Source organism: Hippopotamus amphibius, chromosome 1 (genome assembly GCF_030028045.1).
Source record: "Hippopotamus amphibius kiboko isolate mHipAmp2 chromosome 1, mHipAmp2.hap2, whole genome shotgun sequence".
Classification (NCBI taxonomy): Eukaryota; Metazoa; Chordata; class Mammalia; order Artiodactyla; family Hippopotamidae; genus Hippopotamus; species Hippopotamus amphibius.
In genome coordinates this window covers 37,753,009-37,771,801 of record NC_080186.1, presented here as the reverse complement: position 1 = coordinate 37,771,801, position 18,793 = coordinate 37,753,009, and the positions used below count along the sequence as shown (strand labels likewise).

Genomic DNA, 18,793 nt, shown 5'->3' with positions numbered 1-18,793 from the left:
GATTCTTAACCACTGCACCACCAGGGAAACCCTACTGAGTAGTTTTTAGTAACACTCCTCTCTAGAGGTCTTTCAGTTTGCTCTTATGGCCAAAAAAAGTCAAGCAAGTGCACGTAGCATACAGAAGAGCTTTGGAAGCAAGGCAGGGAGTGCCCTTGTGTAAAAGCAGGATGTGTCTGCTCTTGGAATGCTTATATGGTTCCGGTCACATAATGAACCTGAAGAAAGGCCCGAGGAGGCTGTGCCATGGATCAAAGGAATGAATGGAGGCACTTTTTTGCCCTGTAAAGTGATGAGATAGTAAGAAACCTACCATTCCTAGGTGTATGACTAAGTGTGGCAAACTAGATCATGAAAGTTCCTTTAACAAGTTATGTAAGCTAAATATAAAGGAGAGTTTCGGTTACATCATGGATGATAAGCCACGACCTGCCTGTATCTTGCTAGGATGTTTAGGGAAACATAGAAAACCATTGCCTCTTTCGAAAGCGTTGCTTCAGGGAGGGTAGGCCAGTGTCCCATAGTCCATGCTTTGATGTTTCTAACAAAGACAATACTAGGATTGGTGGGCTTGATCTGCTCTACTGCTGAAATTGTATGGTCAGTCCTAAAAGAGACTGGTTGTATTGCTGCATGATACTCAATATGATCTCTCTTTGGTCCTGTTTTGAAATTGGAATAGGTTGGAATTCTACAGGACCCAACGTGAGACTGTCATTAGTTCATCAAATCTCCTTTGTGTATGGACATTTCCCTGACTTCCCGTTGTATAGCCCATAAGGATTTTTTGAGATTTTCTGCTGAGATTCCAATGTACTGTTTCTCGAATATTCTTGAATGCCTAAAAGCAGAATTTCATTTCTTAAATACAGAATAAAATATTTCTTAAATATAAAAGCCTTTATTTATTTTTATTTTATTTATTTTTTTGGCCATGCCATGTGGCTTGCAGGATCTCAGTTCCCCAACCAGGGATTGAACCCGGGCACTCAGCAGTGAGAGCGCAGAGTCCTAACCACTGGACAGCCTTTAAAATTCGTTTTCAAGAAAAGGAGTTCATTTGCAATTCTTTTTCATCAGGAGTTAGTTTTCATGGTTACCATTTACTTTTCTTGGTATTCATAAACCTAAATTCATAAATCCAAAATAAAGAATAGCTTGCCATGTTGATTGAACCTGGTGTACCCCCAAAAAAATAAAATAAAATAATTAAAAAAAAAAAAATAGCTTGCCATAACACAGCCTGATCTAACCTGACTGATAAACTATGGCTTATTGCCATCCTGGAATAGGCTCTGTGTAGCGTGCATCAGTCCATCCAGAGTCACACCCAAAGTGACATTAGTATCAATGATTGGATGGTCATTAACAGCTGATTGTATTTTAAAAAGCTGGGAGAAGTACCTAATCAGATAGATGATAAAATATCAGGCTCCAGAAAGATCCCAGGAGACTGAAACTATGATCCAAATTGAATATCATAAAACTTAATTTGAATAAATGTCATCTTTCACATAGCTCCAAGAAGTCAACTTCCCAAATGTAAAATTGGAGAGGCGAGATGGAGCAGTCACGTGTATGAGGAATTCTGAAGGATGTTACCGTGCCAATAATTGTTCAGTAAAGGTACACATTGTGACTACAAAAGTTAGTTTAATCTTATATTAGAATGTATCCTAAATAAGCCATTAAAAGTCCCATTCTCTTATGCTGGGCAAACACGCCTTGAGTACAGGAGCCATCTCTTTATCTGAGGATAATAGGTCCTGGAAAAAAGTCCACAGTAAAGTTAATCCATTTAAGAAAAAATGTCAATCCATTTCAAAGGATGTGCTGGAATTTTCCATTTGCCCTCACAATTTCTGCTCTTCATCTTTCTCCACCCTGCTCTGTACTTAAGAAAATGGATCTGTTTGCCCTCTGGCTCCTGATTAGTTTTGGCCATTTGGAGGCACTGGCTGGAGATGAGAGGGCAGGAGGAGAGTGAAGTAAGACAGTTTATTTTCTGGCTTCCTCCCTTGTGATCACGGTGAGCTGGCTGTGTCCTCGTTCTCTACCAGAGGTGGCTCTCCATGATGTCCTCTCTGGTTCCAGTCTTTGCTGTCTCCAGCTGACTCTTCAATTCTAGGAGAGGTTATGGCTTCCCACTATTGCTAGCACCAGGGAGTCTCTAACATATCTCCAGACCTTTGTAAATAGTAAACTCTCCTCAACTACTAGTTTGACTGTGGTTCTGCTTGTAGCCAAGACCCTAACTGATACAAATTAAGCGAAATGTCATAGTGCATAGTAAACAAAATGATTGATTAGGGATTTTATGTTGAAAATGAAACTGAACATAAAGAAGATAAATTCATTCTATGTGCACTGAATTTATGTTGTAACTTCAACTTTATGTCTTTTTTAGAGTCAACAAGGGAAAAAACCCCACACAATTAGTAACAGAGTAAGAATGGGATGTTAGGTCTTTGGTGCTTTGCTCAGGTGTTTCCTCTGAAATGTGCTGTTTTATATGTGGCATTACTCAATAACAGTAAGTTAAATATGAATTAAGATACTAAGTTACTTAAGCTTTTTAAAAATCATTTTTAAAAGCTAGTCAGGTACTGGCATTGTTATTAGATGTTCAAGGAGTCAGAACTATATAGTAGTATTTGAAATGGACTTCTGGGAGATTAGAAAAGTTCCCTGTGTCAGAAGGCAGAGACCACCATAGATAGAGGGTGAACCAAACAAAACGTTCTTCTCTTTCTCCTGGATTTTCCTGGGTGTCTTAACATTCCTTGTGGCAGAAAGGGAAGTTCAGTTTAAAGAAAGAGGTTGGTGGTTTAAAAGAAAATGGGGGCTCAGAAAATGTGGCGCAGTTTGTTCATTTCAGGACTTTTACCCAGGGCACTTGTCTCTTTATGAAAGATCAGTTCTTCAAGGATAGAAAACTTTGAATGTTTAGAGGAGGGTGTCTGGATATTTTGCCAGAGAAGTGATGGTGTAGGATGGAGTTTGTTACTAAATAACTTCTACCAAAATCATATATTAGTTGTTTTCCAGTTTCACTACTCATGACAATGAAATCCAGATTAACTGAAGAAGCTGCCTTACTGAGAAAGGCTGTGTAATCTGTCTTAAGAGAACTTTAAAACTATGTGTGATGCCAAGTTATCTAGTGTACTTGAGGTCAGAAGGAGATACAAGATGAGCTTGGAGTTGACCCTGAAGACTTTGTTAAAAGCGGCCCACCTGCAAATGTTTACTGGCTGTTTGTTGAATGTCTACTATGTGCTGGCACTGTTTTCAGTGTTCAGAATAGCCATGAACAGGATAGATCCCTTTCTTTAAAGTAGCTTACAGTTTAGTGGGGAAGAAAAACATAAACAAGTAAAAATATAAAATAGCGAATTTCAGGGAGTTCCCTGGCGGTCCAGTGGTTAGGACTGCTTGCTTTCACCTCTGTGGCCCGGATTCAATCCATGGTTGGGGAGCTAAGGTCTCGCAAGCCATGTGGCATGGCCAAAAAAAAAAAAAAAAAAAAGATTTTCAGGCAAGTGCTATGAAGATGATAAAATAAGGAAAAGTGTAGAGTGACTGGCGGGACTGCCTTAGTTGGGACAGTTAGGGTAGTCCTCCCTGAGATGTTTATGATGAGACCTGGATGGTCGGGGCCTGGTTGGGGGTGGTGATGAATGAAAGCGTTGTTATACTCCACTCAAGTTCTAGGCCATCATCCATCTCAGTGGAACTAAATGAAATGATTTATATCATTTTACATCTAAAATGTTGGTATAATTTAAAATACTGTGATTTGCCTGGTGATGAAGTAAATTTGTATTAATTACTCAGATTGCCACCCTGAATTTCTTGTGGCTTGCTTAGGTGCAAAAATAGACCTTGAAATTCTGTTTTAGAATTTTAAACTCAGTGTAGTAGGCCACTGAGAATTGCATCCTCTAGCTTAGTAGAGATTGCAAATGTGACACCATGCTCACCTAATGCTCACCTAACTAATGATTTCAGAAACAAGTGGCCCATTGTGTTTGAGTGCAAGTATGTGTGTGCTTGTGGTGATGTAACCTTCTAGAAAAGGAAAGTGAAAAGTGAGAGAAGTGCCTAATTTCAAGTAGCTCTCTGTGTTTCTGCCTTTTTGCAGAAAGTTGAAGGAAAAGTAATGGAGAAACAAGTTTAGGGAAATCTCTGGCCATTCTTAGTGGGTCTGGGGAAAATAAGAAGTTCTTGGACTCTGGAAGTTTGGTTGGCTTGGACCCGTGTACTTTGTCCAGGCAGAGTTTGCACAGACACTGACACTGGTGTCTTCCCTCTGGCAGGTGGCTCAATCACAAAGGAGTGAGACAGAGGCGCCTAAATGCCTGGCTGGGTATCAAGAATGAGGACGCTGATGAGTAAGTTCTCACCGAAGCTTTCTGTCAGAGGGCTTTGTTTCCAGGATAAGACACGGGCCTTCTTAATACATATTGAGTGTTGGTTTTCTTTGTTACTTGAGGACATTTGAATCAAGAACTTTGCACCTCTTTAAATTGAATTGCCTCCAGAGTACCCTGTAGGCGCTTGAGTTCAGAGATCTGCTGAACCACATGAAACCTGGATGCTTAAGCCTTGCTCATTCAGACATTCATGGGTCAGGTTATTGGACGAGATGTGTGAATTCTGTGCTTTCTGCATAATAGCAAATAATGAAGTTGTTAAAAAAAAATCCAACTAATTGCAATTCCACTTTGTCGTTTTGTGGTTAAAGATTTAGAAGAGAGTTTTATTCATGAATTTACTTTTAGATGTAAGTAAACTAATTGTTGGAATTGTTGGAATAATATTTTAACATTTAATTTTTAGGACCTATTTTATCAATGAGGAAGATGAAAACCTGCCACATTATGATGAGAAAACCTGGTTTGTTGAGGATATCAATCGAGTACAAGCAGAGGACTTGCTTTACGGGAAACCTGATGGTGCATTCTTAATTCGTGAGAGTAGCAAGAAAGGATGTTATGCTTGCTCTGTGGTGTAAGTCTTCTCTGGGGGTATGACCTTTTGAAAACTTCCAATTGATTAATAGAAAATCAATCCCTCATAAAGTTCAGATCAAATTAGTGGAAGTACAGTAAAATGAGGAACTGTGGCTTAGACCATTAATATTTGTACAAAGAAAACAGGTAGTTGCTTTAGGAGGAATACCCTCTGAAATTATTTCGGGGATTTTAATTTAAATGGTAAGCAGACTAGACCCTGCATTGTTGCTGTTGGAATTTCAGGTGTCTGTGAAAAGTAATTCGAGATTTTCAATTGAAAAGATTACTTAATTCTTTAGTAGTCTCCTGCATGCCTAACTTGGCCTTCATTGTCAGATTAAGGAAGGCTTGATTAAACAGAACACTTTTTACTTCAGAAGAAAAACTATCTAAACTCTTTTGTACTTAAATAGTATTCTGTTGAGATAGTGATAGAAAATGTTGGATGTTTTCTGTAAGGTGATCTTGTGACTTTGTTTGGAAAAGCCTATTTTCCTTTTAATGGAAAGTGAAATTCAGGGGACAACTAATCATGCTTCAGTGAGATTTTGCTGAAGTTTTTTATATATATTCCTTAAAAAGGCAACTGTTTTCGTTGACAAAGAGCATACCTAGAGTGGAGGTATAGTATGATGGTCATGAGAGCAAGCTTTGAGGTCAGATATACTGGATTCAAATCCTGACTCTACCACTTACCAGATGTGTGACCTAGGGTAAGTCACTTAGCCTTTCTTTGCCTAGTTTCCTTATCTGTAAAATAAGGATAATAATAATATCCACTTAAGGGTTTTTAAAGTATTACATGAGTTAATATATGTGATGTAATACACTTTGATCAGTGCTGGAACATCATAAGCAAATGTTGTCTACTAATATTATCATGATAATGCTGCTGCTGCTGGACCTGCCAGAAGGCAAGCAAAGATGACAAAATGATTTTGCCCTCCAAGAGGGCAAAGTGGTGAGGATAGGCAAGAGACACTCATATTAGCAGAAGGCTTAGTGCTTTACATGATGATCTTCTTGTCCTTAGTGGTCTGTCTCTGTCATGCAGAGTTTGACTCCAACTTTACTTGGTTTCAAAGCCCACATTTTTCTTTTGCACCACACTTTCTTCATTTCACAGTTAAATATCCAAGATAAATAAAATCACTGTGACATAGGTGTCACTAGTAGGCTGTGTGCATGAAGAACTAATTCTGATGGAGAAAGAGAGTTGGCAGATTTTGTGGAAGAGGCGGCATTTGAGCTGGACTTTGAAAGAATGAATAGTGGTATATCTGTGGGCAAAAAGTAAGGGAGGAATTGGGTTAGTGTTATCTGAAGATAGAGCTACATGAAACATTTCATTTCTCTCTGATCTGGGCTCAGATACTCAAGGTATTTGAGTGGAAATGGCAGGAGAAGATGGCTCTTGCAGGATCTGAGATCTTTTAAGAACAATACAAAGAAGGAGGACAGTAAGCTCAGTGCATTAGTCCCTCACCCTTATCCAGGTCACTGGGTGGCAGCCTGTGGGTAAAGGACTTGGCTGGGGGAAGGTGCTGCTCAGCAGCTCAGCTGATTCGTGGGAGACCAAGGAGCAGCTTTAATATCTTGGGGAGCTGTATTCTTTTTCTCCTTCCTTTAGCCATAGACCTCACCAGACTCAAGTCCACAGCAGTGTGGATTTCTGTTGCCCATGAAAACCTGCTGCAGTCATGTATCATATTGGGGTTCACTTTTGGGGAGATTGGAAGCAAAAGAGTCTGGCATCACAGACTTCCATTTGTTCGCCAGCCACTCCAGCTACAGAAAGCCTGCTTACCATGATTTCTCAGTTTACTTAGGACATTTGCTGAAGTTAGGGATGTGACTAAGTTCAGTTTTTAAGGAGACTCATAGCAGAATTAAGATGATCATGTAGTAGGAAGTCAAGGCATAAAACTCACTTGTTTTTCCATTTTAATTTCTGTTAATGACATCATAAAGAAGCCTAAGAAGAAATAGCTCAACTCTATGGCCTTCTCAGGCTAGAGACCTGTAGCCAACAATGCATGTGTTTCACTAGGTCAGGGAGTTAGGTGGTGAGCACTTGTGATCCTTATTGTTATTGCCATTTGGGATAAGAACTTTGAGTAGGGATCGGACAATTAGACGGCTCAACAAGGAAACAGAAGACTTGAACAACACTATAAAACAACTAGACCTAACAGACATCTCTAGAACACTCCATCTAACAATAGCAGAATACATGTTCTTCTCAAGTGCACATGAGACATTATCCAGGCTAGACCACAGTTTAGGCCACAAGTCTCAATAAATAGGGTTGAAATCATACAAAATATGTTGTCTGTAACCACAATGGAAAGAAATTAGAAATTAAAAATAAGGAAATTTGGGAAATTCACAAACATAGACAGTAAATAACACACTCTTAAATAACCAATAGATCAAAAAAAGAAAACAAGGGAAATTAGAAAATATTTTGAGTTAAAAAGAGAAACACAAAATTCAAAACTTACAGAATGCAGGTAAAGTGGTGCTAAGAGGGAAGTTTATAACTGTAAACATTTATATTTAAAAAGCTCTCAAATCAATAACCTACCCTTCTTCCACCTTATGAAACTAAAAAAAGAAAAGTAAACTAAACCTAAGCCAGCAGAAGGAAGGAAATAATAAAGATTAGAACAGAAGTAAGTAAAATAGAGAATAGAGAACAATTGAGGAAATCAGTGAACTCAGAAATTGGGATGAACAAAATTGATAACTTCTAGCTAGTCTCACACACACACACACCACACACACACACACACACACACACACAAGGGAGAGAGAGAAGACACAAATTACTAAAATCAGGATGAAAGAGGGAACACTGCTTGTAGTCCTTACAGAAATAAAAAAATAATGATGGAATAGTATAAATAATTATATGCTAACAAAACAACCTAGATGAAATGCACAAATTCCTGGAAGCACACAAACTACCAAAACTGACTTAAGAGGAGGTAGAAAATCTGAATAGAACTATAACAAGTAAAGAAATTGAATTATTGTTTTAAAATAAATGTATTTATTTTATTTAGTTTTGGCTGCGTTAGGTCTTTGTTGCTGTGTGCAGGCTCTCTGCAGTTGAGAGTGGGAGCCACTCTTCATTGCGGTGCACAGGCCTCTCATTGCAGTGACTTCTCTTGTTGCGGAGCACAGGCTCTAGGCACGCAGGCTTCAGTAGCTGTGGCACTCAGGCTCAGTAGTTGTGACTCGCTGGCTCTAGAGCACAGGCTCAGTAGTTGTGGCACATGGGCTTAGTTGCTTCTCAGCATGTGGGATCTTCCTGGACCAGGGATCGAACCCATGTCCCCTGCATTGGGAGGTGGACTCTCAACCACTATGCCACCAGGGAAGTCCCTGAATTATTAATTTTTAAAAAACTACCCACGAAGAAAAGCCCAGGCCCATTTGGCTTCACTGGTGAATTCTACCAAATATTGTAAAAAGAATTAACACAAGTCCTTCACAAACTCTTCCAAAAAATAGGAGAGAACACTTCCTAATTCATTTTATGAGGGCATATTCCTTATGGATATAGACATAAAAATCTTTCACAAAACACTTGCAAAGCAACTCCAGCAGAAGGATTATAAACCATGACTAAGTAGAATTCATCTTAGGAATGTCAAGTGGATCAACATTAAAAAATCAGTGTATCAGTAATATACCATATTAATAGAATTAAGGACAAAAATCAACTGATCAAGTGACAGCAATCTACTGAGTATTTCAGTAGACTCAGCAACAGCATTTTACACTCCTACATGTTAAAAAACACTGAATAAACTAGGAATAGGAGGGCACTTCCTCAGCCTAATAAAGAGTCTGAAAAACCCACAGTAATATCACAGTTAGTGGTAAAAGACTGAATGCTTTCCGTTCAGATCAGGAAGAAGACAAGGATATCTTCTCTCACCTCTTCTAATTATTGTACAGAAGGTTCTAGCTAGGGCATTTAAGGCAAGAAAAAGAAATAAAAGGCATCCAGATTGGAAAGGAAGAAGTAAACTGTTAGAGCTAATAAATGAGTTCAGCAAGGTTGCAGGTTAAACAATTAGGACACAAAGATCAGTTGTATTTCTATATTCAAGCAATGAACAATCTGAAAATGAAATGAAGAAGACATTTATTTATAATGGCATAAAAATGATAAAATGTCTAGGTTTAAAAAAAAGTGCAAAAGCTGTACACTGAAAGCTATGAAACATCACTGAAAGAACTTAAAGAAAATGTAAATAAATAAGAGGAAAAACATCCTGTGTTCACGGATGGCAGTACTTCCCAAATTGGTCTGTGTGTTCGGTGTAATCCCTATAAAACAGTACCAGCTGGCTTTTTACAGAAATGACAAGATGATCTTAAACTTCATGTGAAAATGCACAGGATCCAGAACAGCTAAAATAATCTTGAAAGAACAGAAGAGAGTTGAAGTACACCTCTCAATTTGAAACTTACAACAAAGCTGTAGTAATCAAAATTGTGAGGTACTAACATAAGATTAAACATGTAGATCAATGAATAGAAATGAGGGCCAAGAAATAAACCCTTACAATTATGGTCAGTTGGTTTTTAACAAGGGTCTCAAGACCATCCAGAGGGGAAAAAATAGTCATTTCAACACATGGGGCTGCGACAGCTGGTGAGCCACATGCAAAAGAATGAGGTTAGACCCCCACCTCACACCATATACAAAAATTAACTCAAAATGTATCATAGAACTAAATGTAAGAGCTAAAAGATGAAACAGGAGAAAACATAGGTAATAAATCTTTGTGACTTTGGATTAGGCAGTCGTCTCTTACACATCAAAAGCACAAATGACAAGAGAAAAAGATAAATTGGACTTCACCATTATTAAAGACTTTCTGCATAAAGGACACTATCAAGAAAGTAAAAAGACAACCCACAGAATGGGAGAAAATATTTGCAAATCATATATCTAAGTGACTAGTGTCTAATACATAAAGAACTCAACAAAAAGACAAGTGCCCCAATTAAAAATGGGAAAAGGATTCAAATAGATATTTCTTTAAAGAAGGTATATAAATGGTCAACAAGCATATGAAAAGATGCTCCACATCATTCGTCATTAGGGGACTGTAACTCAAACCCACAATGAGCTAGCAAAAGGGTGACTATAATCCAAAAGATGGACGGTGACAAGTGTTGACAGGGATGTGGAGAAGCTGGAGCCCTCATACACTGCTGGCAGGAATTTAAAATGGTGCACCCACTTCAGAAAACAGTTTGGCAGTTCCTCAAAAAGTTTACTTTTTTTTTTTTTTTTTGGCGGGGCAGGGAGAGGCCATGCCACGCAGCTTGGGGGATCTTAGTTCCCAGACCTAAGGTTGAACTCGGAGCCACTGCAGTGAAAGCGCCGAGTCCTAACCAGTGGACCTCTAGGGAATTCCCAAAAAGTCTGTGTAACTTATGACTCAACAGTTCCCCTCTTAGGTATACATCCAAGAGAACTGAGAACATGTGTCCATATAAAAACTTGCACATGAATATTCATTATAGCCAAAAAATGCTGACCATCCAAGTGTCCCGTCAATTGATGACTGGATAACCAAATTGCGATATATCCATACAATAGAATATTACTCAGCTGTGAGGAGAAATGAAGTATCAATACACGCTACCACACAGAAGAACTTTGAAAATGGTGTGCTAAGTGAAAGTAGCCAGACACAAAAGATCGAGTGATGCTGTATGATCCCATTTATATGAAGTGTCCAGAATAGGCAAATCCAAAGTGACAGAAAGTGGATTAGTGGTTGCCAGGGTTCCGGGGGAGGGGAGGGATACAGAGCGACTGCTAATGGGTACCTTGTTTCTTTATAGGGTGATGAAAATATTCTGGAATTAGATAGTGGTAATTGTTGCACAACCTTGTGAATATTCTAAAAACCACTGATTTGTACACCTAAATTTTTTTTTCTTTTTTTCTTTTGGTTTGTTTTGACCCCCCAGTGCATTCTTGACTAATGAATGTCCAGAGCTGAGTGATTAAATGCAGCCATCCACCGGGTCTTGGGAGATGAAGGGTATCTCTGTGACGTCTCTAAGGGGTGGGGGGACACATGGGGGTGATATCATACAAGCTTTGACTGATGAAAGGCTTCTGCTTCTCCTTTGCAGAACAATTGCTCTCAGACTTCTGGTCATTTAGGGTCCCTTTACCTGTTGCTATCTGCCTTAATCCCTGTGGTGTTTGTGTGTTGTGTCGTTGCAGTGCCGATGGGGAAGTGAAGCACTGTGTGATCTACAGCACTGCTCGGGGCTATGGCTTTGCAGAGCCCTACAACCTGTACAGCTCACTGAAGGAGCTGGTGCTCCATTACCAGCAGACGTCCCTCGTCCAGCACAACGACTCCCTCAACGTCAGGCTTGCCTACCCTGTCCACGCACAGATGCCCTCGCTCTGCAGATAAAGAGGGAGTGGGAAGAGCGGTGGCTCTCTAGTGTTTTTTCTACAGTTTTTATTAGACTATGAGGGCATTCTTTCTACGTAGACTGCTTGTTTTGCACAAGAAGTGATTCTGTGAATGTGAAGTGGCGAGGCCGAGCGGCAGCCGGCCAGGATGGGGGCATGCGGGGCCTGGGGTTCTCTGGGACTCAGCCGTGCCGCTGCACTGACATAGGAAGCTGGGAGCAGATGCTGTTTTTTGGAAAGTCTGTTTCATAGGGGTTTTTGTTTTATTTAGCCAGGCACCCTCAACAGAACACATTAGGCCTGATGGGGGTGGGATTGTATCTGGAAGCCTCTGAGGAGTCTGTGCCTTCTTCTGAGAGGCCATGTTGCTCTGAGAGTGTGATGGGGCATGGCCCTGCTGGGAGTCTGTTTTGATCTAGCAGTCTCTCTTCCTCCCCAAAAGAAGGCGGTTTTGGTTCAGTGGTAGAATGGCATTTGGCGAAAAAGACAACCAAAGGAAAATGGGGAGGCTTGGGGTTTCATTTGAAGAATCTTAATCCATAGGCGAAAACCTCTCCACCGAAGGTACTTAACCAACATAGTTTAGGCGTCAGCATCTCGGTAGCTCCTCCCTCTAAAGAAGCATTATGTTTAGAAACCAAATTGATCCCAGGAAATGATTGTTGCCAGACTGAGAGCTGATGGAAGAAGGCGGCACTAGTATCTGAAGGCACACTTCTGTACCAAAACTTGAAAATAAAACCAGAGAATTTGTTAGTTTTAGCAAACACTAAAATTGGTCAGTGTATCTCCTTTTGCCCTGCCCTTGTTTCTCAGAGATGAGGAATAGTGTTCTTTTTGTGCGCTGGTGAGCTTTGAATCATAAAATGAAGTTGGTACTTGTGTGGTGTTCCCTTAGCCTAAAAGAATGATCTGTTTGAAACCTTTGTAACTTGTGTGTATGAGTAAAGAAAAGGTGCAATCCAGTGCTTTTAGATGGCTTGATATACCAAATAATCACATAGAACAACATTCTTACATGTGCTTCCCCAAGTGTAAAGGCCCTGCAGAAATAGTCAACGTGGTTTAATTTCCTGTCATCTCCTGTCCTTTGCTGGGTAGGGCCCAGGGGAGCCATAGGTGGCTAAGGCTGTAGCTGGAAGGGAGGCAGATTGCGGTCAGGGACTTCAGTAAATCACAGACCCAGGGGCTCTGGTGTCCAGGGCGAGGGTCATACCACATTACCCATGTGCTTCCTCACAGTGGTTTCTGAAACTTCTGCAAGGAGAGGAAAGGATGGCTTGGAGTTTATAGACTGTTAGCTGAAGCCATCTGGAAGCTTTTCTCTTTGCCTTTTTTTGTGATCCTGCTGTAAGATGATGTGCACAGGCTGTCCTCATGCTCCAGTGGCCCTGATTTTAGGCCAGGAATCTTCTGCTTCATGTGGTTTAAGCCTTCCAGCTGAGTGAAGCTGGCCAAATGGAGCTGGAGGCAGCATCCACTCCTACCTCCGTTATGCTCCACCCCCATCAGTCAGCACTCATTTGACAAATAGAGTCCAGCTGCCTCTGAGCCAATCCTAGAGCCATAATAGGCTCAAGTGAGTCAGCTGTTCGAGCCCAAAGCTGTGCAGTCAGGCATCCTGGCGTCTGAGTGAATAAGGTTTACACCTAGGGAAGCTCTACTTTTGGGGATGAAAGAAACAAATTTTGCTTTCCCTGAGCACTTATCTTGGTGACAGGATCTAGAATGGACCATGACATAGAAATAGACCTAGATTAAAAATTTGGGGAGAACCTCCAGTTACTAACAATGAAGATAGGAAAGAGGTATATCTTTGGCTTTTCCTTCATCACGTTGCAGTTTCAGGATTGGGTGAGGCAGACACATGAAACCCCCTCCAGTGTCACTGTTCTGACCTAAGCCCTTAACTGAGTCAGCCAGCTGGACATCCCTTCCCCAAATTGCCAGATTGTTGAACCTGTTTAAGCAGCCTGATGCTCAAAATTGGGTGCAAGGAGTCCCTTCTTTCTGGTACTGGAATTCAGTGTGTCCTAGATATCTCTTGAATAAATGGAAACGAGAGTGAGGACACGTGCCTGCAGTGTTGAAGCACGTGTTGCTGTCAGGCGGCATGAAGGGTGCGCAGGGAGGGAGCAAGCGCTGTCGGCCACGTGCCCAGACTGGCTTGTGGAGAAGGGCAACTCGTTTTCAAGTCCTACATTCCTTCACGTTTTTGTTTCTTTCCTGTTTTTCACTCTTGAATTTTTTGCTTTGTGGGCACTAAGACCTAGGGATCATTTGAGACATTGGAAAGGATCTTTTCTGACTAGTTGCCATGGGATTTGCTTGGTCTTGACCAGTGGAAATGGCATAGGGACCAGTCTGCTAACCACTCGGAGGGGTAGTGTGCGGCTCCTTTACTCCATGGTCTCAGCCTCCTTCATCAGAACCTAGCTCTGTGTCTTATCCTGTGATCTGGGCCCTGGGGTTCTCTCTTGGCATCTTAACTGCAGCCTCACTGAGGCAGAGGGTAAAGAGACAGACCAAGACCAGAGGGGCTCATTGTTTTCCCGGCAAGAGAAGCTGGCCGCCAACGTGGAAGCAGCTTGGGCTGGCCAGACACCAGTCAGAGGACTATCTTTTCCAGGTGGAGCTTTCATCACAGAGCAATGCTCTGTCTCCATCTGGCCACAGATGCCAAGTCTTGGCCATGCCTCAGGCCTGTATAGGCTAGTGGTGTCCTTACCCCTGATGTGGTGAAGGTTGAGGACTTCTGATACTGCCCCTACCCTGTCTCCAAGCCTTGATGGGACCTTCACTTATTTTGGACCCTCATGTGCTTTGCAGAAGCTCTGAGAGCCAGTGTGGTGTCTTCCACAGGTGTCCTCTTCTTGCAGCAAGGAACCAGCCTCTTGGGCCAAGAATTGCATCTGGGCAATTACTGGTTTTTCAAGGTGGTCTCTGTTGCCAGTTAAGACTCCTTAGTAGATCTCTGTGAGGCTTCAGTGGCCTCAAAGCAGAGGGTCCACATGGGGGCCGCTGGGCCCTCTGCTGTCAACTGCTCAGCCTTGCTCTAGCTCCAGCCACTTGTGACAAACAACCTTGTTTCCTTACAAATTCCAGCATGTGACTTTGGTGCCCTTGTTGTTACTCGTGAAAAACCTATTCTGTTGTCTTTGGTGTAGTCAAAAAAATTCATGTAGTTACGTAAAAATAACTGATTCACAAGGAAGCCAACTATATGTCTTGTGTTGGGACAGTTCATAATGTAGTTCCTAGACCACTTTTGCAAATTGTTCTTGTCACCAAATGTGTTCAGACATTGCTGTGCAGTTGTGGGAGAGGGTGGGGGGAAGGTGAGGGGAAGATACTTTTTGGTCTTTTTGTTTTTTACCTTCCCCAAGTGGGGACAGTCTGGCCAACTTGCTCCAGTAATGCAATAAAGACATTGCCGTAAAACACCTTTTTGTTCTCATGCTGTGGAGGGGCGGGCTGGGGCTGGGGCTGGGGGTGGCGGCAGAAGGAAGAGGCCTGGGACGTTGAGAAGGCCCAGAGCTCCCAAACCTCTCCTCTGAGCACCAAAAGATCAAGATCAGTTCTGGGGCTGAACTGGGGGCTACCAGAGGCTCTCTTCTTCCCCTGAAGAGGAAGTCAACCCTATCAGACATGATTCCAGAGTCCTGTCCACCAACCAGCACAGCACACGGGGAGACTCAGACACTAACCCTGAGAAAGTTAAACCCGAGAGCCCTTTCCTCCTCATCCCATTCCTTACAGTCTGTCCTCTTGTTGCCCCAGGCTGTCACCTTCCTGCCACACTTCGCTGAGGCTCCTACCTGTTGGGAACATAATCAGCCAACACGTGACCACCACTGTGGGCAAAGGGCACTGCAGTTCTCATCCCTGCCACTCAGGCCCCACCCACGTGTGTACTGAATTACAAATCAGACTGAAGGGCAATAATCTGTGTTCTAAATGACCTTGCCTATCTCCTTCCTCCCCACTACACTTAGCTACATAGCACCCTCAAGGCCACTGCTGGGAACCGTGGAAGATTTCCCCTAATTCCAACAGTTTTCCCACTCAGCATGGGATGCTCAACTTCTGTCTCCCGCTCAGTCCTCTCTTCTGAACTCCGCCTGCTGGCTGGATATCTCAACTGGGGCCTTGGGTGTCCCACAGGACTGTAGACTTCTTGTTTACAGAGTAAATAAACATGCTTGGCTATGAATTCCCTTACCTTCCTACCACCAAACCTATAACTGGTCTATATCCACATAACTCCTCTCCTTCCCATCTGTTAAATTACAAAAGGTAGCCCTCCTCCAACTAAAGGCAGTCTCTTCACGTTTATTTTGTATCCTATTTTCTCCCATCTTCTCAGGAACCTCCAGTGACTTCTCTATTGTATTCTCTCAACTGGATGATCATTAAACACGGTTGGGTATCCTCTCACTCCGCCTGCTCAATCTCTGCTCAATCCTTTATCTCTTCAAAGCCAAATCTTTAAAAAAAAGACATCTCAATTTGTCTTTATTGCCTCATCTCCTCAAGCTTTTCGGTACAGGTCCAACCACTACCTGAAACTGCTCTCTTTGATGTCTTCAGTAACCAGCATTGTGACTACTTTTCTCTGTTTCTCCTACCCAGAACTTTGTTGTGAGACACAGCATATTGAATGCAGGCTCACCACCTAGACTTGGTTCTCTTTCAGTATTTCAGACCTCAGTGACTGGAAACACGTAATTCATCTGGTTATGCAGGTCAGGAATGTAGTCATCTCCAATACCTTTGCTTTGTGTCTACATAAAACGCACCACCAACCCATATCAATTTTACTTTCTAAATATCAAAGATACTACTTCTATCCAACTTCACTCTTTCACTATCTCTAACCTTAATACTGGAAGGCTTCAATAGAAGTGCTCAAAACAAAACAAAACAAAAAAAACGAGTGGAATTTGCCTTGCCACCCCTCTGTCCCCGCCAAAACAAACAAAAAAACCCAACAAACCTGGGTCCTCCCTCTTTTCATTCTTGCCTCTCAAATTCATTCTCATTATAGCAACCAGAGTCATCTTTTCAAAATACAAATCTGGGGAATTCCCCAGCAGTCCAGTGCGTAGGACTCAGCATTTCACTGCCAGGGCCCAGGTTTGATCCCTGGTCGGGGAACTAAAAAACAAACCCAAACAACAAACCCCTAAATTCAAAACAAAACACCTGAATCTGAACTTGTGTAAAACCATTAAACACCTTTCAATTGCTCTTATGGTAAAGTCGCACAATTCTTAAAATGGTCTGGCATCTCCCAAGTTCAGGATCTCATCCCCTACTTCACTTGGCTCCCTCCCTGCAGCTAACTCCAACGGCTTGGACTTTTTCCTTTTTCCTTCTGCACATATCCTCTGTACAATCCCTATCTGCTCCTGTGGCTGTGATTACCATCTACTGGCTTGATGGTTACCAGATCTATGCATCGCTCCCTACACATTCTCTCCTGGGGATACCGCCTCACTGTTGCCGCCCTAGTTTAGACCACCATAATGGGCCACTACATAATTTTCTCTCTGGTCTGCTTACTCCACTCGAGCCTCTCTGCACTGCAGCCAGTGATCTTCCTAAAACCTAAATCTGGTAATACCACTTACAGAGTTACCTTCCAGAAACTCCTCACTCCTGTCAGGCTAACTGGCAGTGTTTCTCAAGGGGCGTACCACTGGCACTTGGGGCAGTTTCCCTAAGCATTACAGGATGCTTAGCATCTCTGTGCCTACTCCTCCCCAACCCCTTCTTTTCCCCTATTTTCAACCCCATGGGGGGCAGCGCCTCCCTCCCAGGAACCGCTGCAAGATGCGCCCGCCCCTCCCCCATCACGTACGGTATGGTGCTTCTAACCAGATCCTGACATACATGGAGGGCTGCCCCAGGCAACTAGTTACCTGTGTTCCCAGTGTCCCAGACAGGCTGGCCAAGGACCTGCCGTTAGTGACTGAAGGAAGGAGGAAGGGCGAGACATCTGCCACCACAGGCAGGGTGCGCCCTCTGGTGGCCACAGCCTTCCCCATGCCAGGTGACAAAGAGCTGCAGGTACTTGCCCAGCCAGTACCCAGAGGCATTTTCCTGTCTCTAGGCCTCCTGATGCCTCTCCTTCTGACCTAGGCATTGGATTACGGAACAGTTAGTGCAAGACAGCAGTTTGGCAAGTCGTGCGTCACCATGGAGGCACTCCACTGCAGCCCTACTCCCTGCTCCTGTGATGCCGTCTCCCGACTCCTCCCACAAGGGTCCCCCAGTTGTCCTCCCCCTCCCTTCCACACCACCCACCTATCCACTCACCAAGTGCAGCTCCACCCACTGGGGGCTGCCCTCGTCAGCAATGTCCACCTCCAGGGCTAAGGCCCACCTGACAACAGCCCAAGAAGGACTCACTGGCTACAAACATGAAGGGTTTATGACTAAATACAGAAGGCGGTTTCTCTATTTCACCTGGCCTCTCAGCATTTTACCAAGTAACTTCTCCTTCCATTTAAAAACTCTTTACTATTGGATTTTATGACTCTTGGCTGCTTCCTCGAAGTCCTCTCTCTTTGCCTTAAGTGCTAGTGCATCACTATTGATACACTGATGACTCTCAGATTTCTATCTTCAGTCCAGATTTCCCTCCTGAGTTCCAGACCCACGCACCCAATCTTCTGGATGTCCCACAAATGCCTCAAATTAAATATATCCCAAGTTCAACTCTTCACCGCCCTCTACCTCTTCTTCTCATTTACTGGCTAAGAGGCACTCCAAATCTGAAGATAAATGTGGGTTCTAGAGTCAGGAGAGACCTAGATTCTAACTGTAGCTCTGCCCAAAGCCATATGCTCTTGCTCATGTTAACGTCTGAAACCCTGATTTCCCTTCTCTGTAAAGCTGGAATGTCAGTTGCTACATGACTTTCTCTGGTTCCCTGTCACCTACAGAAAGTCTAAACGCCTAGAAGACTCTTAGATATGGCCCTTGCCTTAACTCACTAGACCCATTTCCAGTTTGAATTATTTTCAGTTCTTTGAAAAGAACAGGTGTATGGCAAGTGCTGTACTTTGGACATTCTTTCTCACACTAATCCCCACTCTTTTAACCTAGCAAACTACTACTTATCCTCTCTCCTCCAGGTGTGAGCTCAGATGCATAGTCTCTGGGACGCCTAGCTGGCTTAGGCACCCCTCCCACGACAGTGGGAACTGTCTCATTCACCACTATATTCTCAGCAGCAACATAGGACCTTAAGTTACATTTGTATTGACTGAAGGAAAGAAGCAAGCAAAAGACATAAAGA

At 42.6% G+C, this 18,793-nt stretch overlaps 1 protein-coding gene across 4 annotated transcripts in view; it reads left to right on the top strand.

The window, feature by feature from the left end:
- PIK3R3 (phosphoinositide-3-kinase regulatory subunit 3) overlaps positions 1–14,923 on the top strand; it is a 98,053-nt gene extending 83,130 nt beyond the window's left edge. For all 4 annotated transcript variants that reach the window (XM_057709579.1, XM_057709588.1, XM_057709608.1 and 1 more), the window contains 3 exons: positions 4,320–4,394; positions 4,843–5,013; positions 11,287–14,923. In XM_057709579.1, coding sequence (XP_057565562.1) covers positions 4,320–4,394; positions 4,843–5,013; positions 11,287–11,485 — 445 coding nt within the window. In that variant the 3' untranslated portion in view covers positions 11,486–14,923. The remainder of the gene's footprint in view (positions 1–4,319; positions 4,395–4,842; positions 5,014–11,286) is intronic.
- Positions 14,924–18,793: the final 3,870 nt, after the last annotated feature.